This window comes from Lissotriton helveticus, chromosome 5_1 (genome assembly GCF_964261635.1).
Source record: "Lissotriton helveticus chromosome 5_1, aLisHel1.1, whole genome shotgun sequence".
Lineage (NCBI taxonomy): Eukaryota > Metazoa > Chordata > Amphibia > Caudata > Salamandridae > Lissotriton > Lissotriton helveticus.
In genome coordinates, this window is record NC_136065.1 from 32,305,260 (window position 1) to 32,327,745 (window position 22,486).

The window sequence follows — 22,486 nt, forward strand, 5'->3', positions numbered from 1 at the left end:
GGTCCGTTACATGATGTTTTGAACGAGTTACTCCAGTATAGATGGAAAGGTTTAGGTACCGATTTAATTAGTGTCATTCTAGAACAGCGCCACAAATATCGAACGTTTCTGAATCCGCATTTTGTTCACGTCTCACCTCCAGAGAGTAAACCGTTTTACATAGATAGACAGCATCCATTACGGGAAGTACATCCAGTTAGGACACCGGATGGTGAAATGCAACGAGTATTTGTTTACACCCCTATCACAAAGATGGAACTCTTAGAGATGAAGAAATTAATTCCCTGTCACGACAAGGATCCAGCAGGGTTCCATCGAGAATTAAAAGACATGCTCCGTATGGGAGAATACACGTATCCAGATATCATTAAAATGCTAAAGGTCCTGTTGCCCGCAGGGGTATATGAAAAACTCAAGGAAAAAGAATGGGAGGTGGGAGAGAAAAAGATTGATTGGACAGCTCTAGAAGCTGAAGATAAAATACGAGTACCAGGTACCGGTCTTGGGGACAAATGTAAAGAATTGCCCGAGTTATTAATTCAAGTTTTGCCAAGGTTACTAGCCACGAAAAAGGAAGATTGGGATGCAATCTCAGCATGTAAACAGAAACAGGATGAAGATACTAGTGATTTTTATTCTAGATTCGAAAAATGTTTCATTATCAACAGTGGTCTGAAGACAGGTAGCGAGTCATACCCTCATCTTTTTGTTACTAAACTAGTCGAGAAATCAAGCCCACAAGTTAAAAATCGAGTTTTGAAAGTCGAAAGTACCTGGCAAGCTAGTACCCCTTCACAAATGTTACAGATGCTCCAGTACCACCAGAATAGAATCAGGGAAGAGCAAGAACACGAAAGGAGACGCATGAAAGACACGAAAATGAAAGTATTAGTTGCACAATCTGTTCCACAAGACAGTCAGAAGAGGGGTCCGAATCAAGCCAGTCATCCTGCAGCTCCCGTTAAAGGGACATGCAATTATTGTAAACAGCCAGGTCATTTTATAAACGAGTGTGCAGTTCTGAAACACAACATAGCCACTGGTAAAACTAAAGAAAGACCACGTCCGCCTAGACAAGAACAAGTTTCACAGACTTCTCAGTCACCACAGAATGCACAACAGACAGTTCCAGCACCGCAGCCTATCGCTGCAACACAGCATGTTACACAGCAGATGTACCAGTATGCCCAGTCAGAGTATCCAGAATATCAACAGTATTCATGAAACAGCCTAGAGAGGGAGGTAGGCTTGCCTCTCATCGAGATACCTGTAGATCAAGAGGGTCCCTATGTACACAGTCAAGTATTAGGGAAAGACAGAAAGTTTTTGATTGATACAGGGGCAAGTAGGACTACTATCAGTCATGACGAGGTTCCAGGGGCTCTGCTCTCAGGCTCTAGAAATGTTTCCCTTGGATTTTCAGGAAAGCCTGTTGTAAACGAGATATCAAAGCCAGTTACTCTAGAAGTTGGTCCATTGTCCCGAACTACTGATTTGTTACTTACGAAGTCATGTCCAGAAAATGTGTTAGGTATTAAAACATTGAAAGAATTAGGTGCAGTTATTTGCTGTTCCCCAGAAGGAATCCGTTTGTTTTTAAGAGACTTTAAAGGTCACTATGAATTACGTGATTTTGATCCAAGATTGTCAAATGTACCGCAGCATTTATGGGCGCAAGGTCCAACTGATGTAGGTTTTATGCAAATTACACCCCATCGTGTGACTCTCAAGCAAGGCATAGTCTTGCCACGAATCAGACAGTACAGATTGCCACCTGAGGCTGTAGCAGCCTTATCCAGAATTATTGACGAGCTCATTGCTCAAGGAGTGGTTGTAGAAACTGACTCCAATGTATGTAATTCTCCTATCATTCCAGTCATGAAACGTACTGATCCAAATGCACCTCCAGTATATCGATTAGTGATTGACCTTCGAGAGCTTAATAAATGTATCATACCCCAGTATCCAGTAGTCCCAGATATCTCATCCCTATTGACAGCCATTGATTCTGAAGCTACATTTTTCACTGTAATAGACCTCAAGAATGCATTTTTCAGTGTCCCGATTCATCCAGACAGCCAGTACCTTTTCGGTTTTTGTTTAAATGGAAGGAGCTATAAATTCACACGAGCTCCTCAAGGTTTCACAGAAAGTCCTAGTATTTATAGTCAAGCACTTAAGAGACAACTAGACAATATTCACATGCCAACTGACACTGCCCTGCTCCAGTATGTCGATGATCTACTGATCGCAGCCCGTTCTGAACGTGACTGCGAGCGTGCGTCACTTACAGTTCTGTATTTCCTAGCCGAGATGGGGTACAAGGTGTCCCCTTCGAAGCTTCAATTCTGTGTCCAGCAAGTGATCTACTTAGGCCACTTACTGTCCAAGTGGGGTAGGCAGTTGACACCAGACCGTATCCAGTTAATAGCGAGTCTTCCACAGCCCAAGACACAGAAGGAGGTACGTGCTTTTATTGGCCTTACTTCTTATTGTAGACAATGGATTCCTCAATATGCATTTCTAGCCAAGCCACTGATACAGTTAACGACACAGGAGGCAGCCGTATCGACTGTCCTCCCTTGGACCCAGGAACATACACTTGTTTTTAATGAATTAAAGAAAGCCTTATGCCAAGCACCTGTTCTAGCTACACCGAACTACAGTAAGCCTTTTACACTTTTTGTCACAGAACGTGATGGTACTGCATTATCTGTTCTCACACAATATCAAGCGGGACAGTACAAGCCCTGTGCTTATTTTTCGAGCACACTAGATCCAGTAGCCCAGGCTCTGCCTGCGTGCCTCAAGTCAGTTGCAGCCACAGCCCTAGCAATCAGACAAAGTGATTCCATAGTATTAGGACACTCCCTGACAGTACAAGTTCCACACTCCGTGGAAGTTCTTTTAAACCGAACCCAGACTCAACACTTGACCATTGCACGTTTAACAGGTTATGAACTGACATTGTTCCAGCCACACATAGAAATCAGACGCTGCAACGTTCTAAATCCTGCTACTCTGTTACCGTCAGTTACTTCAAATCCTGCCACACATGACTGTGTGGAAGTTGTTAACACTATGACCAAGCCAAGACAAGACCTGACAGACATTGCATTACCTAATCCCGACCTGACACTTTATGTGGACGGTTCATGTATGAGAACAAGTACAGGAGAACTAGTAGCCGCGTATGCAGTGACTACTTAAACTAAAGTTATTGAAACACACCGTATTGACACCCTGTCTGCTCAAGCAGCAGAGCTAGTTGCTCTGACCCAAGCCTGCATACGTGCCAAGGACCTGAAAGTGAACATATATACAGATTCACGTTACGCATTCGGAGTTGTACACGACTTCGGAGTGCTCTGGCAGGAGAGAGGTTTCATGACTTCTCATGGAACCAAGATTCAGCATGGTCTCCTCATTCAAGCTCTGTTAGATGCAATACATTTACCGACAGCTATCGCAATCATGAAGTGCAAGGCACATACGAAAGTTACTGACATCATTTCCCAAGGTAACGATCTAGCAGATCGAACAGCCAAGCTTACTGCTCAGACACCAGACATTCCATTTAACAAGACACAGACATCCACTCCAGATCCGACTACATGTATGACAGTTAAGGACCCTACACAAGATGTCATAGACATACAGTTACATGCTACTCCCGAAGAAATCAAGAAATGGTCCGAACAAGGAGGGGTCCAGACAGATCAAGGATGGGTGACGAAAGGAAAAGCCACATGGTTTCTCCCCGACTCTATGGTTCAAGTCATTATCCATACCGCACATAGTCCAGCACATCTAGGAGAAAAGGCTATGTTAGACAGTATCCAGAACCTTTGGTTCAACAAGCACTTACGAGCTGCAGCCAAGCAGAAAGTCCGTACCTGTATGATATGTTGCCAGTTCAATCCAGGTAAAAGTGTCCCGGTGGAACAAGGTGGATTCCAACCTCCTGACCACCCTTTTGAAGTCCTCCAGATGGATTATATTCAGATGGAGCGATGTCGAGGTTTCAAATATGTCCTTGTAGTTGTATGCGCTTTGTCCAGGTGGACAGAAGCATATCCAGTTCCAGATTACACAGCCGCGACCACTGCCAAGCAGTTGGTTCATGAATTCTTCCCCCGTTATGGACTCCCTAGGGTCGTGTATTCTGATAACGGCCAGCCATTCTCATCTGAGTTGATGAAACATGTTTCCCTTTTGTTAGGGTACCAGTGGAAGTTCCATTGTGTACGCCATCCTGAAGCAGCCGGTCTCGTAGAGAGACATAATCAAACTCTGAAAATCCGTATTGCTAAGACATGTAAAGAGAAAGGTGTAGACTGGCTAGTAGCCCTGCCAGTTGCTTTATTCTTCATGAGGATGGTTGCACATTCCAGATCAGGTCTGTCCCCTTATGAGGTCGTATTCGGCCGCCCCCCAAATATGTGGGGTACACCTAGACCCCGCAGTATTACAGATGTTTCCAGTAATATGTTGACAGATTACCTAGCTTCCTTGATGTCTGCCCTACACTCTTGTCGTTCGCAGGTTGCCGCTGCATTTCCAGACAATACTGAAGTGAAACCACATGAGGTCATTCCAGGAGATCTTGTACTTGTAAGGAACTTTGATCGTTCAAGTCCGCTGGAGCCTCGTTGGAAGGAGCCGAGACTTGTCCTTCTGACCACCCGCACGGCCGTGAAGTTGGAAGGCCGCAAGGGATGGGTCCATCTGTCGCATATCAAGAAATTCCCTGGAGTCCGGAAAAAGACATTTTTAAAGGACATTTCTAAAGACTGTTCCATTTCTAAAGACTGCCTGAAACCAGACATTGATTTAAATCCCGAACTGAAAGTTCCTCTGTTAGAGAAAACTCCACAGCAGGAGTATAAGTTAAAGCTCCGGTCTAGTAAAATAGGTCAGCCAGTTTAATTGTCTAAGTCCCCCTCGGGTGAAACGGTTAGACAGGTATCTGACATGTATGAGATAGACCCCCATAGTGAGAGAGTTAGTCAAAACTCTATCAGATGTATCGTTTTTCTAAGTTTTCTATTGTTTCTAAGTTTGATGGTTACCTGCACAAGTTATGCATTGCATTTATGTTTTCCAATTTCGCATGTAAATATGTTTTCTAATGCTACAGTAGAGCACACATTTAGTGATCTGCCTCCTCACGAGTTATCCTATCGTCTTGCTATGCGTAATAGACATGAGTCCCTTGCTCATTGCACCATCAGGATACAAGCAAGCCGGGCCGAAGACGGCTGTAATGCCAGAAACCGGTCCCCGGAAGCTTGTTTCCTTTCCAGTGAAGAATTGGCTTGGTAGTTTGGTCTGCCCTGTTCCCATGATGCACTGGGCCAGGGACAGACTAATTTGCATATAGCCAGGTTCTGAACTGGGATGGTGCAGTGAGCTAAAAAACGGTAATGGATCAAGCCCTGATCTGTTGACTGGGTAGGAGTTTTCTGATTAACTCAGATACTCTGTCCATCACCACCCCCTTTTTGAAATTATGCGTAATAACACATTCATCCGAATGTTACACTATTCACACCAGACCAGCAATGCCACTAATTGTTGGGTGTGTGGTCGACTCCCCCCTTTCCAGACACCGAAGGGAGTTCTGCCACTCTTTCCTTATCCGTTTTCACATAATGGTTCGTGTGGAGCATGGTCCACGCTAACGTCATCCTCCAATGACATGTCCCTTCTGAATAGAACATGTTTTCCAGACAAGCAAGGTCTCTCCCATAGAACAGGGTTAGATCTAGAAAATGAAGTTTATAATTTAGGTAATTATTCTTCGAATTTTATGGTCCTGAATGTTCAGTCTGATACTACTCCAGATTTGCCTGCTATTTCAGTACTACCAGTCAAAGGCGAATTATGTGTCAGAAAGAATGGTTCCGCACATGTAGGACATAGTGATTGTACTACTACTGTCGAGTATAGTGACAGTGGGAAATCTATTTTTAAAGCCTCACGTCATTCTTATTTTGTTTGTGGTCAGACCGCATATGTTCGTCTGCCCCTCGATTGGGATGGAACATGTTACATTGCCTTCCTACTGCCACCAGTTTTTCTAGCCCCATCTGATTATCATAGAAACACACATCTAGTACACGTCAGACATAGAAGGGAGATTGAGTCCCCAATTGTCGATCAAACTGAAACTGCTCTAGAACAGTATACAGACTTCAATAAAGGTTTCTTCTTCTTTATAGGACCTATCCAGAATAGTAAGTTAATACGTAGACTAACCAGAACCCTTGAAGCAGTAGTGAATGAGACTACTTCTGCTCTAGGTAACTTAACTGAAGAGCAATCTGCTATGAGATTTGTTGTGCTCCAAAATCGTCTCGTTCTTGACGTCATACTGGCCGATAGAGGAGGAGCATGTAGAGTCATCGGATCTAGTTGCTGCATTTTCATTCCTAATAACGCGCCGTCTGTTTATTCAGCTATAACCAGACTTCATAAAATTGCCCATCAGTTACACCAGAATCCAGGCACCTGGACATGGTCCGGTTGGCTCTGGAGTATCATATCTGCCTGGGGATGGAAAGTATTGTCATTCCTAGGTATTGCAGTAATGATCATATTCAGTTGCTGCCTCTGTATACAATGTGGCCCTGCGATTTGCGGCATTTGTGCTACCTCTTGTATCCCTAGTCCTAAGTCCCGTTCTAAGACAATTCGAGACGAGCAAATGATGCTATATGAAATGATAGATGGTATCATGAATATTGATGTTTCCTGATGGAAACGTAGGGCACAAGGAGGGAATGTGGAAAAGTAAATTTTGCCATGTTATATGTGCCTACGTGTTCCCCATCTTATGCTATATGTGCATGATCGATATGCATGTATTCCCTTCTGATCGATTAAAGACGCAATTATAGTTGTGTCCATCTCTAGTATGCCAGTTTCCAGTCCTTCGTGAATACAACGAATATCAGGCCTATGTAAACCTACGTTGCCACGTTTTACAGTGTGCACGTTAATTCATTGAATTGTCCCCGTTTCTAGGCCTCAAAAGGGCCCGGACTCAGATTCAGCTCCTGTCTCCTGAACCCTCTCTGAGGAGCGATACAGCCCCCACCTGTATCCCTGATCCTTCACTTACTTCATGCCTCGCAGTGCCCGGCTCGGCCTGGCTCTGCCTCCCAGTCTGCCAAGAGTATGTTATGATTCTAGTTATCAGTCCAGCTCTCCTTCTCTGCATTCCTAAGCTACTGAATCGCATCAATAGATTCCGTCATGGTCTAGCCTTTATGTCTCCATGTAAGAGAAATACTGTATTAATATTCATAGAATATTCCTCACACAAGCACTACATGTAGAATAATGCATGCCCCAGTCTTAGTGTCTGTTAGCCTTTACCCTGATAACTTTTGGATTCTATCAACATGTTCTCTAAACACCAGATACTAGATAGGCTTTAGGTACATGTCGCTCTGACACTCCAGACTTTCGTCTCCTCTTCTAGCGCAGAAGTCATAGCCCCCAGTTCTTCCTAGTAACACGTCATTGTCAGTTTGCGCGCGTTAGAGGTCCCAGCTGCTCAGGTAGCCCCCTCCATGTTTCCGCCCCATTTATGACATATTCTGTTACATTTACATCACATGTCTATGTATACGCCCTGTACACGCCTTCTTGTTACATCATTTTATGCCTTATCTTTCGCGACTGCTACAAACTCCGCCTACTGCTACGCCTACTGTATTGAATGCAATGTATTTGTTTAACTATAAATATTGTGCACTGTTATTAAAAGTTATCCCTTATGCTCCCAGATCCTGCCCCCGGCAGCTGCCATCCCATTCCCGTACAGGCTGTCCTGTTCCAGTCCTTTATGCTTGATTAAAGCCTGTCAACTCCAGCTACCTCGTATCTTGACTCTTATTTATTGAGCTACCCGTTTATTGATTATAGTCAAAAATAGAACCGGTAATTAATTATTTATTTACCACAACACAGTGGAAATGATGAGAGAACTTTGGAGACCCGCCCCCTTTTTCAACCACTCCACAAATGCGCCTCCTTGCACAATACTGGTTGGGTAATTAAGTCCTTGTGGATGCTGAGGGTGAGGTGTGGCGCAGTGGCCAGAGCAGCTGACTCCAGAGCACTGGGTTCAGGACTGAATACCCAGTGGCAGCTCAGCTCAGCACCATATGGCTCTGAGTAATAGCTCACTTAATCTCGCCAAAGTCCCCAAACACCTTGGGTGATATGTTCGCTCTTTATAAATATGGATTATTATTATTATGATTATTTTTATTATGTTGGGGGCCAAGAAGCCCTCCTGTTACCTCCAGTAAGTCCCTTACAGCAGGATTCCTGCGAGCTAGTCAGAGGCCTGCCCCCTTTCTCCATCTATGCAAACGTGACTACCAGTTAAAAGAACTTAGAAATTCACTTAAAAAAAGGCTAAAGGTACATTATAGTTATTAAATATATTTTGAAAAATCTTAGAAATTCACAGAAAAAAACAAAGGTTACACAGACGTTACAGTTAGGCTCAGATTTCCCTTGGACAAAACCAGTAAAATTCAGCAGTTACAGTTACCTAAGCTAACTATAAATTACGATCCCGCAAAGAACTGCTTATGTCCTCCTTGTGTGTCCACGGTTTAAATTGAATACAAAAGGTGGAAGATCTTTTTCGGCCCTGCTGCCTAGGATCTGGAATAAACTGCCTGAAGCTCTTCGCAAGGATGGAAACAGGCTCCACTTTAGTAAGATCCTAAAGACCATCTTGTTCAGAGCAGCGCTAAGCCCAGTATAACTTCCACTCTTTTCCCCGTCGCTGATTAGGCTGTTATGTTTTGTGGTCAAAAGCGCCCTGAGACCTGCCGGTGAGTTGGCGCTATATAAACCCACACTAACAATAACAATAACAACATATTACAACACTCATGACATAGTCAGTGACATCACTGATGACATCTCAAATGACAAAATAATTTAAAGAATCACATCATAATACCCTTGGGTTTGAATGACGTGGATATGTTCTTACTGCTTTTGTGCCACAGAAGAGTCTAAGGCACCACAAAACATTTTTTTATGTTGTAGGAGCCTGCAATAAAAACAAGCATTAGCAGATCCAATAGGTCTCGCCTTTGGGACCTTATACGTTTTTAGCCAGGCAACAGTTGATGTTATTGAAACAAGGATTTTGTGCTTCATAACTAACTACTTATAAGGTCCCAAAAGCGAGACCTATTGGCTATGCCAATGCTTGTTTGCCTTGAAGGTTCGGCTAAGGTTTCGGCTTTTAGAGCTAAGACAGACGGCTGGCTCAGCTCTCCCCAAGTCTGTCTAAACATCCTCCCACCCCCTCCACCAAAATGTAATGTCTGCCGCGCCCTTTAAAAATTCTTCCTTTTGAAACATGGATTTCTTATTTCTTCTACTTATAGAGAGCGCAATGATTTGCGTAGGTTTTCTTTGATAGTCTAAAACAGCTTGATGTTTTGACATTCATGTAGTAATTTAGCTACATATTCGTCTGTTTTCAAAACTATTGAAGGAACCTACTGGCCGGGGTGAAAGCCCGTTCTGTGTTGGGATTTGTAGTTTCGCTGTAATGCCTCTAGCCCCAGCAGCGTGATTGGCGAACTACATTTCCCAAAGATGCTAGCGAGGAACAACATACAATGGTGACTTATCGCACAGCTATTGGCAGGTTGAGATGTCAGAACTTCAAATTGAACCGGCGCAGAATTTCTGTAGACGACTAGCGAAAACCACGTCTGACGGTGAGAGGAGGCTCCTGTATCGCGGTGAGACAGGTAAACACGTCTTGAATTTAATAGCTGATTTTGAGGTGGGTGAGGGGTGCTGTGGCGTCCCAGACAGCGTCAACGTCAACTGTATAGGAATCAGTCCGAGGGATTTAAGATTGGGTGGTCGCGCTTGTAGTTTTTGTGAGGCCGCGAACAACCCCAAGAGGTCTTTTGTCGCAGTACACGGCGATGAAGGAATAGGTGGTTATCTGGATTTGCTTCCATGCAGGACTCATTCATCTAAATGTTGATGTGGTTACCCCAAAAGACACCCCATTTTATATTTGTTTTAGTGGCTTGTAATCACTTCGAGGAATTGAGGTGAAACTCCCTGTTCGAACGCAAATTCCTAATTGTGTGCTTGTTGTTTTTGGAGGCCGTACGCTTCCGCTCTGCCTCGACAACGTGTATGTCTGCTTGACCTATTGTTGCCGATTCTTAACAGTATAACAAGCATTGGCCGCGCAGCAGTAAAGCCGCGCGGCCGTGAAAGCGATTATCTGTAAAAAAAAAAAAGTGCGCGCCTCGTGCGGCAACAGGGGGACAGTGCCTGCGCGATTTTCTTGCGGGTGTGTGCGACCATATGGTGCTGCACGCTCCCGCAAGGAAATCGCCAAGATGTGCACACGTTGCATTGCAAGCAATGCAACGCATGCACGTTTTTGCCTGGAAAGCTGTGGTGATGCCTACAGGTATCTCTCCTAGCAGCGCATGTGCCCTGCATAGGCGAGACCTAAACAATAAGTCTCCTGGGCCATTGAGAGCTTACTTTTTTTTTTTAAAGCACACCAAGCTAAGGCTGTATGGTCTTCAACTCGGGCTCTGGAACCTCTTGAGGTTGGTTGGATGGTTTCCCTTTGCACCATGAAAGATTTTAAAAGAAAGGTTCAAAGACAAGGTATGTTATTTGATAAAAGGTTTTGATGAAAATATTGTATGACAATCACTTTTATTAATCATTACAATGTTTGAATTTATGAAGTACACATTTGATTATTATTATTGGTGACTTTTTGGCAAAGACAATATGTCTGCCTTACTGAAAGTAACATCCTTTGTATTGTTACAAACAGTCAGCTGTGCGCGACTACTTTAGGCAGGGCGTAGGATCTGTCTGCAGGCCAGCCCTTTCACCCAAACTCATGCCGTCCAGCCTCAGACCACAACCTGCACCCATACTCACATTATGCATGCCGAAGCCTATGCACAGTGAGGGGATGGGTGCCTGTGGGAGGTTGGGTGCATGGATTGGCCAGAAGCAAGGCACTGTGCTCAACCACAACCTTCCACAGCCGAAGGCGGTGCTCAGTGGGGAATTGGGCCCCTCCAGGGAGAAAGGCGGAGCCCCTGGTCACAGGCCAAGGCTCTACTTCCAACCCCATGCCATCACAGCAATGGACATCTTACCTTATGTTAAAGCGACGTTCTCATTGTTGAGAACGTAAGTTAAAATATACCATTTTAAAGAAACAAAACCACTGAAATTCATCAGTTATAATTATCTCAAATACCTATAACTTTCGCACTAAATTCACGATAACTTGAGCCCTTGCCACGCTGCACTGCTAATTACCTCACATATTCTATCACTCAGACATGTGTTGTGATATTATTGAGATTATCACTGCCACTGACATCATTAATGTCAACACTGTGCAGGACAGCAGTGGGAGCTATAGTTACTTGGTTAAAAGTTAGAGATATTTGGACGGTAAATCTGTAGAAACTCCTTGAATCTTTGTTCACAGACTATCCACGTAACCCCATTGGATTAGTGAACTTTTAACTCCCACTGTCCAATTCGGGTTTGCGGTTCACTTACCCCAAAGCTCTGATTGGTAGAAAATGTATGTTGCAAGCGACATTCTAAGGCTCAGTGCTGTGTCCACAAATCCTGGTAAAAAGGGAGTATGAACAAATGGGGGACAGGTAGATCATCCCCTGATACACTAGATCATGCATGGATGTCCCAAAGGGACCACATATGTTTATCAAATAACTTACAGGAAGGAATTATGGACCCTTTTTCACCCTACCACCTTAGAGTCAGTACTCATGTCCAGGTGTGTGAACCCTGCCTGGATGCAGCAATTCCATCAAGGGCCCACAGCCCCTAAGTTGTATGTACTCTTAAAAAATAACAGTAATATTGAAACCTGTAATAAATACTAAATTTATATAATAAAAAAATAAAAGGGCTACACCATTCTTGGCCACTTACTGTAAGTTGTGCTGCTCGTGGTAGGTGTTGCCATATATATTTTGTATTTGTGTTTGCTGTACAATATATAGTTGCAGAGTTGATATACACTACACTGGATGGAGAACTGTGGGTACTGTTGATAGTCAGCCTAACTTCAGAGCCTGAAACATGGCACTTGTGGGTTTTCACAACACAGACACTTGTAAATTTCAGGTTCTGATGGTTCATGTTCATGTTCATGTTATGGGTTCTTGTATAGCGCACTATCACTCCGAAGAGTATCTTGGCGCTGAGACTTCCTGAGTCTAGCAGATGAAAAAACTAGACCGTACAAGAGAGGAGACAGGATCATATTAAGGTTTGGCATAGTTTGTCTGGTAGTGATTAGATCCATGTTTTTTGTTGTTTTCTGAAACTAACTTCTGTGTTAGCGGCACGAAGAGATTGAGGAAGTTTGTTCCATGCTTTCGTGCCGATCACAGATAGGGATTTGCCACCTTTCGTTATCAGTCTGAATTTTGGGACGGTAAGCAGATTAGATGATGAAGATCTCAGTTCACGTACAGGATGGCATTGTTTGAAGTATTTTTGTAAGTAGGCTGGGCCTTGATGGTGAAAGGCTTTAAAGGAGATTGTCAGAACTTTGAACAAAATACGCTTTTGTATTGGGAGCCAGTGTAATGCATTTAGCGCGGCAGAGGCTGAAGCTCTTTTTGTCCAACCTAGAGCAAGCCTGGCTGCGGCATGTTGTACCATCTGCAGTTTGTGAAGGGCAGCTTTATTTAGCCCAGCATACAGACCGTTGCAGTAGTCTAACCGAGAGGTGAAAGTACTGGTCTGAGCCCAGATCATCTCTACCTTCAAGCTTCACTTTTCTTTGCATTACATACAAGTCATCCCATCCTTGCCGCATAAGTGTTCCTTCTAGTCACCCTCAAGAATCCTATTACATAATTGTAAAACCCCCAGCAAGAGCAGTAGATGTACAAGCCCAGCCTCTGCTTTCATCTGTGACAGCCAACTCTAAGTCCTCATAGAACACTCTCATATCTTCATATTACACTGATACAGAGAGATGCTCACCAAGCAAAAGATACTACACAAACTCCAGCTCCATTTCTTGTTGCACCTTAGAAGGTATGCATTCATCTCATTAGCATCCATGCATGTCCATTCGTCCTCCTCAATTTGTGTCTTCAGAAAAGATGAATGCTTACCACCTGGTATGCTTCAGATAACCCTCAGGTATCTCATGTTAGAGAATTTCTGTTCTCACATTTCTCTTCTTTTTCACTTAATTATCTCATAGCTTAGAAACACTAAACCCTTACCCCCAAACACTACTCAGGTGTAAAGTTTAAATGTCATCTACAGTGTTGTTCTCTGATTCTCAGGTGTGATGAAGTGAAGATTTTGAAGCCTAAGAAAGATGACATTGTGGAGAAGACTTTGCAGAGCATTGGAGAAGATGCCTCACTTCAGGAGAAGCTCTTGGAATTAAAAGGTACTTAACTTTGGACATTTATGGGAGACTTGTATGTGTTAGCTATTTCTATTTGAGAGAGAAAGTTAAAAATGATCTCGAAGAACTGGACATATTTGAAAATGGAGTATTGCCAACATCATACCTTTCACAAATGGTAGTACCAAGCTGCCTAGGTTCATAGTTGGAGGCTGGCTTAGTACATAGTGCACACACAATTAAGTGAAGCACCTTGCACTAATCCAGACAACCCTTATAGTGATTTTAGTAGTCTTAGAAAACCAGAGAAAGCTCTCTAAGTGGTAGCTGTGGAGAGCAGTCTTCAGGCTTATTCCTGAAGGAGTGTTAAACAGCTTGTTTTACCAGACCTAATCATGTAGTGTAGGTAAACGATATAGTTATACAAATATGTCTATTGATTACACACTATACTGTGTGTTTTTTTTTCCGTTTAAACTACACTACATGATTAGGTCTGGTAAAAAAAGCTATTTTAACACTCCTTCAGGACTAAGCCTGAAGGAGATATCAACAAAACATACACAATAATACTTAAATTGCAAGAGGTAAGTAAGCACAATACATGATGGTCTCCAGGGGGAGACCAAACGATATACTAAGAAAGGGCAATGTGAACTGCGACCAAAGACGGGACTTTGACCAGGAGACTCAGAAGAGCTGGAGACACATGGAACTACCCAAGTAAGTACCCAGGAATCCCAAGAGGCTGAGGGCAGAGTGGAAATACAGGTGCGTACTCAGTAGGAGTCAAAGGGAAAGCCACGGTTGTAGTTTGGAAGAAGAAGGACCCTTCCCAGTGGACCCTGAACAAACCCCATGGGAGACAGAACACCCATGGATACCCTAGGAACCAGAATACCTACACCAGGGAAGCCAGGTGCATAGGTGCAATGTGACGTTGGAAAACGCAGTAGATCACTACGGAGGACTTCAGTAAAGATGCCGCTGGCAAAGACGGCAAGAGTCTGCTCGAATTCCAGGGTGGATTTTTGAAGATAAGAACCTGCAAGCGGAGGGGACAGAGTCTATTCCACTTGGAGGTGACCAGGAGGCATGGAAGAGCAATGACCACTGATTACGAAAGAAGCAGGTATGATTAGAGTGACCTTGTCTCTGCAGCTGTGAGGACCAGGTGACACTGAGGAAGACCAGGAGCCATTCACAAGCTCTCCTATGTCAAAAGTAAAGAACGAGGCCGTCGGTGTCTGGCAGGACCACCAACAACCTTGGCACCAAAAACAGAAATGGAAAACAATGAAGGAGCAACGTTGGGACCAGCAAGGTCCAAGGGAGTCACAAAGTGCAGGAGAGTTAGAGCAGGCCCTGAGGAAGCAGGGGAACCCACTGAAGCAAGAGAAGACCCTCGACAACGGTGCAGAGGATGCGGTGAGGACAAAGATCTTGGCAGGAAGAGGTGCTGGAGGCTGGAGCTTCTTGTGGCCCGAAGATCTCTGGAGTGCAGAGCCAACCTGCCTTGTCAATAGCAAAGCAATGCAGTGCACAGGAGTTTGGTTCCAGCAGTTTTGACGAGGGATACTGGACTCAAACTTGCTGAGAGAACAGGTCAGACCTCGAGGGAGTGGCAGAACTACTACCTGTGTTTCAGAGCCTTTCAAAGTACGTGGGACGGCAGGAGCAGCAGACCGGTCAGCTTCATTGCGGTGCCTGCAGAGGCAAGCGAGTGAATCCAAGAAAGATTACATTACATCATAATAGCACATCTTGGTAAATATTTTATACAGTTGTGTCAAGGTGAGAACAGCCGAAAACATTTTGATCCCTCAAAGCAGAATACTGAGATCACCTTGGCACAACCTTATAGAATATTTACCATGATGTGCTATGGTGATGTAATGTAATCTTTCTTGGCATATTGTGAACTTGTGTTTTTGGCCAAGCCACTATAAATGCCTGCGCTTTTAGTTCATTTATGGGATATATGACCCCACTTGTATGTTTTTCATTTAAATAATTCATACTAAGGGGTTTTGTCCAGTTAGACAGCAAAATATAGACATCATTGTATCTCTATATGTACTTTCCTTGACTGTTCTTTCTACAAAATAATTTGCACCCAAAGGTCTCTGACTAATTACATTGGGTTCTCTTGTCTTTGTACAATATGCTAATTCACTAGCCATCTTCCTGGTGGAGGTGTGACCACCCTCCACCTGAGCAGGCATTGATTCTGCCTCTGAGAGTGCTGTCTCTAACTTACAAGGGGTCAAAATCCAATTTATGGTGGCAGGCAGCACACTGAGGACTAATTGGTTTTCAGGGGGCACCTCTAAGGTGTCCGATGGGTGCATGTCATAATAAATCTAGTAATGACATCTGTAGAGATTTATTAAGACAAGGTGTTTGATACCAAACACGATTAGTTTCAGTGAAACCATTATCTAGCTGGGTAACTCGTAATTAACAGTGCCCAGTACTTGTCTTGAAGATGGCTGACTGATCACTTGCCATATCTAGCAATGGAACGCGACATCACTGGGGCCTAACTGCTCATGCAGATGTGCCCTCACATATAATATAATGCACCCTGCCTCAGGGCTCTAAGGCAAGTTGTAGGAGTGACTGACATAAAGCATATGCAGTGTACCTTGGCATGGCAGACAGTTGTGCTTTCAGAATGGTTTGCCCCCTTGTTATATCCTGCTCTTCCTCTCTCTTTGTGCTCTTCCTCTCTCTTTGTCCCTCCTTAGTGTTAGTGTCTGCTTGTCTATGTGATGTCTCTGTGATGCCATCCAGGATTCTACCTGATGCTGTTCAAGGGATTGATCAGTTACCTGGAGGCTGAGCAGGAAGTGATCTGCTCCCGGTGGGGTTTCTTACCATATTACATCCCTACTTGAATGCTGTACATTCTATCTAATCTCAAGAATAAATATACTACTTGAACATTACAACCAGGACCCATCATCTTTATGTTACTGAATTTAACACTGGCGACGAGGTAAAAAAGGACCCATTTAAAAGAAAAAGGACTTCATTGAATTTAAAAAGGACATAATTGCAACCAAAGACAAGAAGAGAAACATTTAAAGTTACTTCCCTGCTTCTGGGTACCCCACCGGTGTCTGAATCCAACCGACAGCCTCAACCCAGAGCATTGGAATAACCTTTGCTGAAGTAATACTACTACTAAATCATCTGACACTAGAGGAAACTTAAAGGGCTCCCTGTTTTCATCTAGTGAGTCAGCGTTTTACGTGAGTAACGTTGCTGCTGCTGTCTGTTCTAGGTGTGCCTGTGCTACTTCTGCAACCTCCTGTTTAAATGAAAGTGTGCCTGTGCTATTTCTGGAATCTGCTGTTTAAATGATTGTCAGCTCACTTTGTGACTTCAGTTTAATGCCTGCGCAACTTGTGCCAACCTGCTGTTTAAAGTTCTCCTGTTCACAAAAGCTCTACTTACTGGGACCGTTACAACCTGCAATTAAAAATAAAGTCTGCTTGCATCAATCTGTGTGAACTCCGTGTTTCGGTACCTTGGAGGTTGTGCACTGGCAGTTTGAGTGAAGAGACGGCTATTCTACTTTGTTATTTGGCTTGCTGTGTGGCCTACGCTGAGACCTGATGCCTATTTCTTGCCAACTGTCTTTTTCAAAATTTAAAAATAAAGATGTGGCTCGAGCTCCAGAGCACACTCACCTTACTTCTAGCGTCGAGTGGAGACAGAGTGCTTCTGTTACGTGTTTCTCTCCTCGTTCCTCCATGACGCCTGTTCTGCTGCTTATCGACGCCTGCATGCTTCTACATGCCTTGAGCCACCCAGCTTGGCGTCAAGAAATGTACCACCACAAAACATGTACTGCCAACCACGTCCTGAGCATACTCTGCAGCAGTACTACGTCTACTTCTGGTGTGTACTTTTGTCAACTTCTCTGTCAGCAGCACTACGGGTTTTCTTCTTTAACTTCCAATCTTCGATATTTGTGCACTGTCGTCTGGAATTCAAATGCCAGCGCTTGGCTCTACACCATTTGGGAGTCTGTCTACATCCCTGACTTCGAGAACTTGATCTGCACACCATTTCACTACGTTTGGATCTAAAACCCGGGTGAGAGATCGCTCACCGGTGTTTGCTGTTTCATGATTTATTTATTTATTTTCCTTAAACAAAAGGGTGTTCTCCAACAAGGTACTGTTTGATTTTCTTTACATTTTCCCATGGAGATTTCTACAGAGCTGTTTGTGTCTCCCTTCATTCAAATGACAACGGTGACTACTTTTATTATTTTGATTTGTTATGTTTAAGATGTTGTGTACAATTTAGCATATTTCCTAATTCATGCAATGTGTAGTTTGCGCTGTAATTTACCCTTGAGTGCATTTCTTCTAAGTACTGTGAAGTGCTAAATATCGATTTATATGCTCAATGCTTAGAATTCTGTTCCTAGGTTATGTATGTATGCTGTTACATGTTCTTTTCTGTGTGGATTTGCAAGTGATGCCTTTTGAAATAATTTATTCTATTATTGCCTACTTTACTGGAGCCACGTTTGTGCTCAACCTTTGTTGAGGTGCTCATTTGCTTTCAATTTGGTGGTAATTTGTAGGCGTTATTGGGGTCATGTGTGCTCAACTATGTTGAGGTGCTCCAGTTTGTTTTCATTCTTAGTGATGATGAGCTAGAGTGATGCTCAATTTTGATGTTTATTTCTGTTATGAACCATTTTATAGTGCTCTATTATTAGAGGTGTTCATGTGCTTGCTATTAGAAGCCATAGGGGCTCAATTTTATTGTCATTTCAGATGAACCACTTATAGTGCTCTATGGTTAGAGGAGTTCATCTATTTACTGTCAGGAGCTGCAGGGCTCAGTTTTATTGCTGATTTTCTGTTACTTACTGTGAGGAGCTGCATGGTCTCAGTTTTATTCTATTGGTAGATAAGTTGTGCATTTTCTGTGAAGAGACGTATTGTCATGAACCACTTTTACTGTGCTCTATGTTTAGAGGAGTTCATGTATTTACTTTGAGGAGTTGGGGTCATTTTATTGTGCTTTATTTTGGAGGAATCGAAAATATTCGAATTTGAGGAGTTGATATTTCATTTTCTATCTACGGTACTGAGCCATACCGTACCTTTGCTCATTTGTATTGAGATGTTCAGTTTTCATTTCATTCAAGCTTACATTCTTTTGTTAGCTTACGGTGTTTGTACAACCTTTTTCAATTAAAGGAGGGAGGTGTGTTATATCCTGCTCTTCCTCTCTCTTTGTGCTCTTCCTCTCTCTTTGTGCTCTTCCTCTCTCTTTGTCCCTCCTTAGTGTTAGTGTCTGCTTGTCTATGTGATGTCTCTGTGATGTCATCCAAGATTCTACCTGTTGCTGTTCAAGGGATTTATCAGTTACCTGGAGGCTGAGCAGGAAGTTATCTGCTCCCGGTGGGGTTTCTTACCATATTACATCCCTACTTGAATGCTGTACCTTCTATCTAATCTCAAGAATAAATATACTACATGAACATTACAACAAGGACCCATCATCTTTATTTTACTGAATGTAACCCCCCTCTCACTCAGTCTGCATTCTGTTTGGGTGTGGATCCCTTAAGGTGCCATAATACATGCTGAAGTCCTTGAAGGAAACCATTTAATACTCATGTCTTGAGTACCATTTACTAAGGACATACATGGGTTCTAAAGTCCTTGTCAATTTGTTACAAATGAACAAAGATGAATCAGACAGGAAATCCTTCGTAGTTGATAGGTTTATTCGCAGCACAGAATTGGGTTACAATAGGACATTTACCTTGTTTCCAAGGAAAGAGCACTGGCAATGGGGACCTTGTTAGCAGGGACCCAGTGCACTTTCAGTCAATTCAATTCACAGTACTTTATTTCCAAGAAATATATTCTTATTGAAATATTACAAACACTTTCATAAAAGAAAGAAAAGGCATAAAAAAGTACTCAGTTATAATAATCTAAAACACACTACTTGCAGATTATTCCACTTCAGCTAAATATCATTAAACCCTAACTCAATACAATCTACAATCCAAAACTCGTAAATATTTGGAACCTTTCCCTAAAAATATTAAAAAAGAAAATGGTCAACATAAGAACGATACAGTCTGCAGCAATAACATTTTAAAGTGTAATGTATTTAACCAGCATCAAATTATACATTTTCCCCACACAGGATTCTAAAGTGCAATATGCATAGCAGCTTTTCACAACCTTCCTATTTGGGGATCCACTGATTTGCTTAACATCAGCTGGCTGAATGGTATTACATCCATAGAGACCTCGATCTTCAACCCTATGGAGAAGATAGTGCCACTTGTGCTGTTATGATTTTACACAAGTGTTGACCAACAGTGATAGCTACATCTCGAAATCTAAGGTTATAAAACAGCTCTAGCCCCGCTTCTCCGGTTTGGATCCCATATGTTTTAAACACAGGCTGAAGAATCTTTTTCCTTTTCTCCATGAAGAATAAACAATCCAACAATAAATGTCTCACTGAGTTTTTCTTCCCTCTCCTAAAGGGGCACTGGCTATTGCTCTTAACCACCTCTGATTTAAATCCTTTAATACATCACCCAGGGTCAAGTCCCAGCCTAGAGCACAAAACGTCATTCGGCATGCCCAAGTCTGAGATAATATATAGGTATGGGAACAAATCTGTGCTCTCCTGTGAAGGTATGAAAGGAATAGCTAAGGTCTTAGTTTTCAGATAGCACAGATCCTCTTTCCAACTGGTTTCTATGGCACTTAGCCTGAGTGAGCTCTTTATCTAGTTAATCAAAACCACGTCCTCATCTTCTATACACTTCTCCGAATCATTCAAACTCTTTTGCATTATTGTCACAGGATTCCTTCTCCAGAGATAGATGTCATCCTCTCCGGTAAAATTTGCTCAGACAGTTTGCTACATGGAGGCCAAATTTTAAGAGCAACTAAAAAGCACAAGGTTCTGGCATCAGCCAGCACACTGCAGGCTGGAGTTCTCAGTTCCCTCCTTACAGCTTGTATCATAGAATTCTTGGGGAGATCAAGAAGCAATGTTAGAGAAGTTCCTTCTAACCTTTCCCATATGACTCGCCTGTCCAAAGTCAACACCTCTGCTCTATATAAGGCTTGTGAAATGAGCTTACTCTTTGATTAGTGGCTCCAAGGTATGACTGCCAAATTTATGGTCAAACCTTTTCACCCCATTCACTACTGTGTACGAGGCAAGCCTTCGAGCAGCCATTTGTTTATTCCACCTCAAAATCATCTGAGAAGGTTAGGCCTGGATATTTATACTCTAACCTGCTCTAATCGTACAATACCAAGAACCAAATGCAAATATCCTTTTTCTCTTGGCATAAAACAATGTTTTAGTCCTATCAACAGGTATTGTTAGCTTGTTTTTAAGGCAATGGGCATTTAGGGCATTTAGTTTCCAATTCAACCCAATAGGTGTAAGATCCATAAACAGCAGATCGTCTGCATACATGAGGCAACTAATGTGTCTTCCTCCAAACTTTGATGAAACACTGTGCGTAGTACATAGCATATCGGGAAGGTCTGCAATATACAAGCTAAATAGCAGTGGTGCTAAAACGCACCTCTGCCGCAAGCTGTTCTCAACTGGAATTTTCCAAGTCAGACTCCCACACCCATCAAACTCAATCTGAACCCAATTGCCACTATGGAGATTCATCACTAGGCCCAACAGGGTCCCTGGTATCTTCCACTGCTGTAATTTGTGCCAATTTACAACAATAAGGTGTTTGGGCATGCATTTAAGTATTCAAAAACCCTTTCACAACTAAAGTGGTTAGGTGTCTTTATTTCCCCTTTCTATTTTTCATTTGATTATTAGATATCTTGACCATTTAAATCACGTTATCAAGAAAGACAATACATTTTTAGAAACAATCAACAGTACATCAACAAAATACAGCACATATGTAATTCAACACATAAATGACCAAAAAGGAACACAACATTACAAAAACTAACACAATAAACAGATTGATCAGTCCTAAAATTGACACTAGAATAATGGTGGCATCAAACTATTTATAAGTTCACAAACTAACAGCCTGCCATCCACCACTAGTTGATAAAACATTTACAACAGGCACATTGTCTTGTTCGTACACTGGGTTTAATCAGTAGAATGAGGGTGATTTCGGTTAGCAGGAGTAGGTCAAAGCGTTTCAGAACCCTGTTTTTCTTTTATGGTTCTCCTCAGGACAAGGACAGATCAGACACTACAATATTATAAAAATGAGAAAAGTTTGCATCAGCTGAGGGTCCCTGTATTCCGATTGCCCAGAGCCCTAGGGTTAAAGAAGTTTTCTTACCATTCATGGGTGTTGATCCCGGGTGCTGTGTTTATCAGTGATTAGCAAGCAAAGTCGCTTGATGTAGGGAATTTCTGAAAGGTAGAGAAAGGTTGGGGCATTTACTACAAACCAACTGACTCTAATATGAAGGCATTCCATTAAAACGTCACCCACGAGCCTCGGCTTGTGCGTCTAATGAGCACTGCCATCCATTTTCAACTTGCCTTTTGTGTAAAATGAGAATTGCCAAACTATGGTTCTGGTAATGGATTCAGTCAAACGTCATGTAGAATCAAGCCTTAGAGGCAACCTATAAAACATAAACCATTAGCACATGCTGTGGTTAAATTGTTGAAATCAAGACGTCAATGAGTGCAGTGTATTCATTATAGTAAGGGCATACCTCACTGAGGATGAATTACGCGTGGGCAGTGCCCACAATTTATGTTTGGGATTCTTTCAGTTCTGACATAGTTCCAAGTTTAAACAAGCATGCTGGAGCCCCATACACGTTGTGTAAACGGCACCTGAAATGTAATTATGTAAAGCATTATCAATGCGTCTATCCGTAGCCTGCGGCATTGAGATTTATAGCAGTTTGCGCAACAGTAAAAAAGAGAGACACCATAACTCATTGTGTTCTTTGCTAATTGGTCCTGTGTTACTGTTTGGAGACACGTTTGTGTGTTTTA

General features: G+C 42.7%; 1 protein-coding gene across 1 annotated transcript in view; it reads left to right on the forward strand.

The window, feature by feature from the left end:
• Positions 1-22,486, forward strand: part of LOC144752366 (E3 ubiquitin-protein ligase TRIM39-like) — a 296,195-nt gene that overhangs the window by 163,559 nt on the left and 110,150 nt on the right. The window contains exon 5 of the mRNA XM_078640300.1: positions 13,392-13,501. Within this exon, the coding sequence (XP_078496426.1) occupies positions 13,392-13,501 (110 nt within the window). The remainder of the gene's footprint in view (positions 1-13,391; positions 13,502-22,486) is intronic.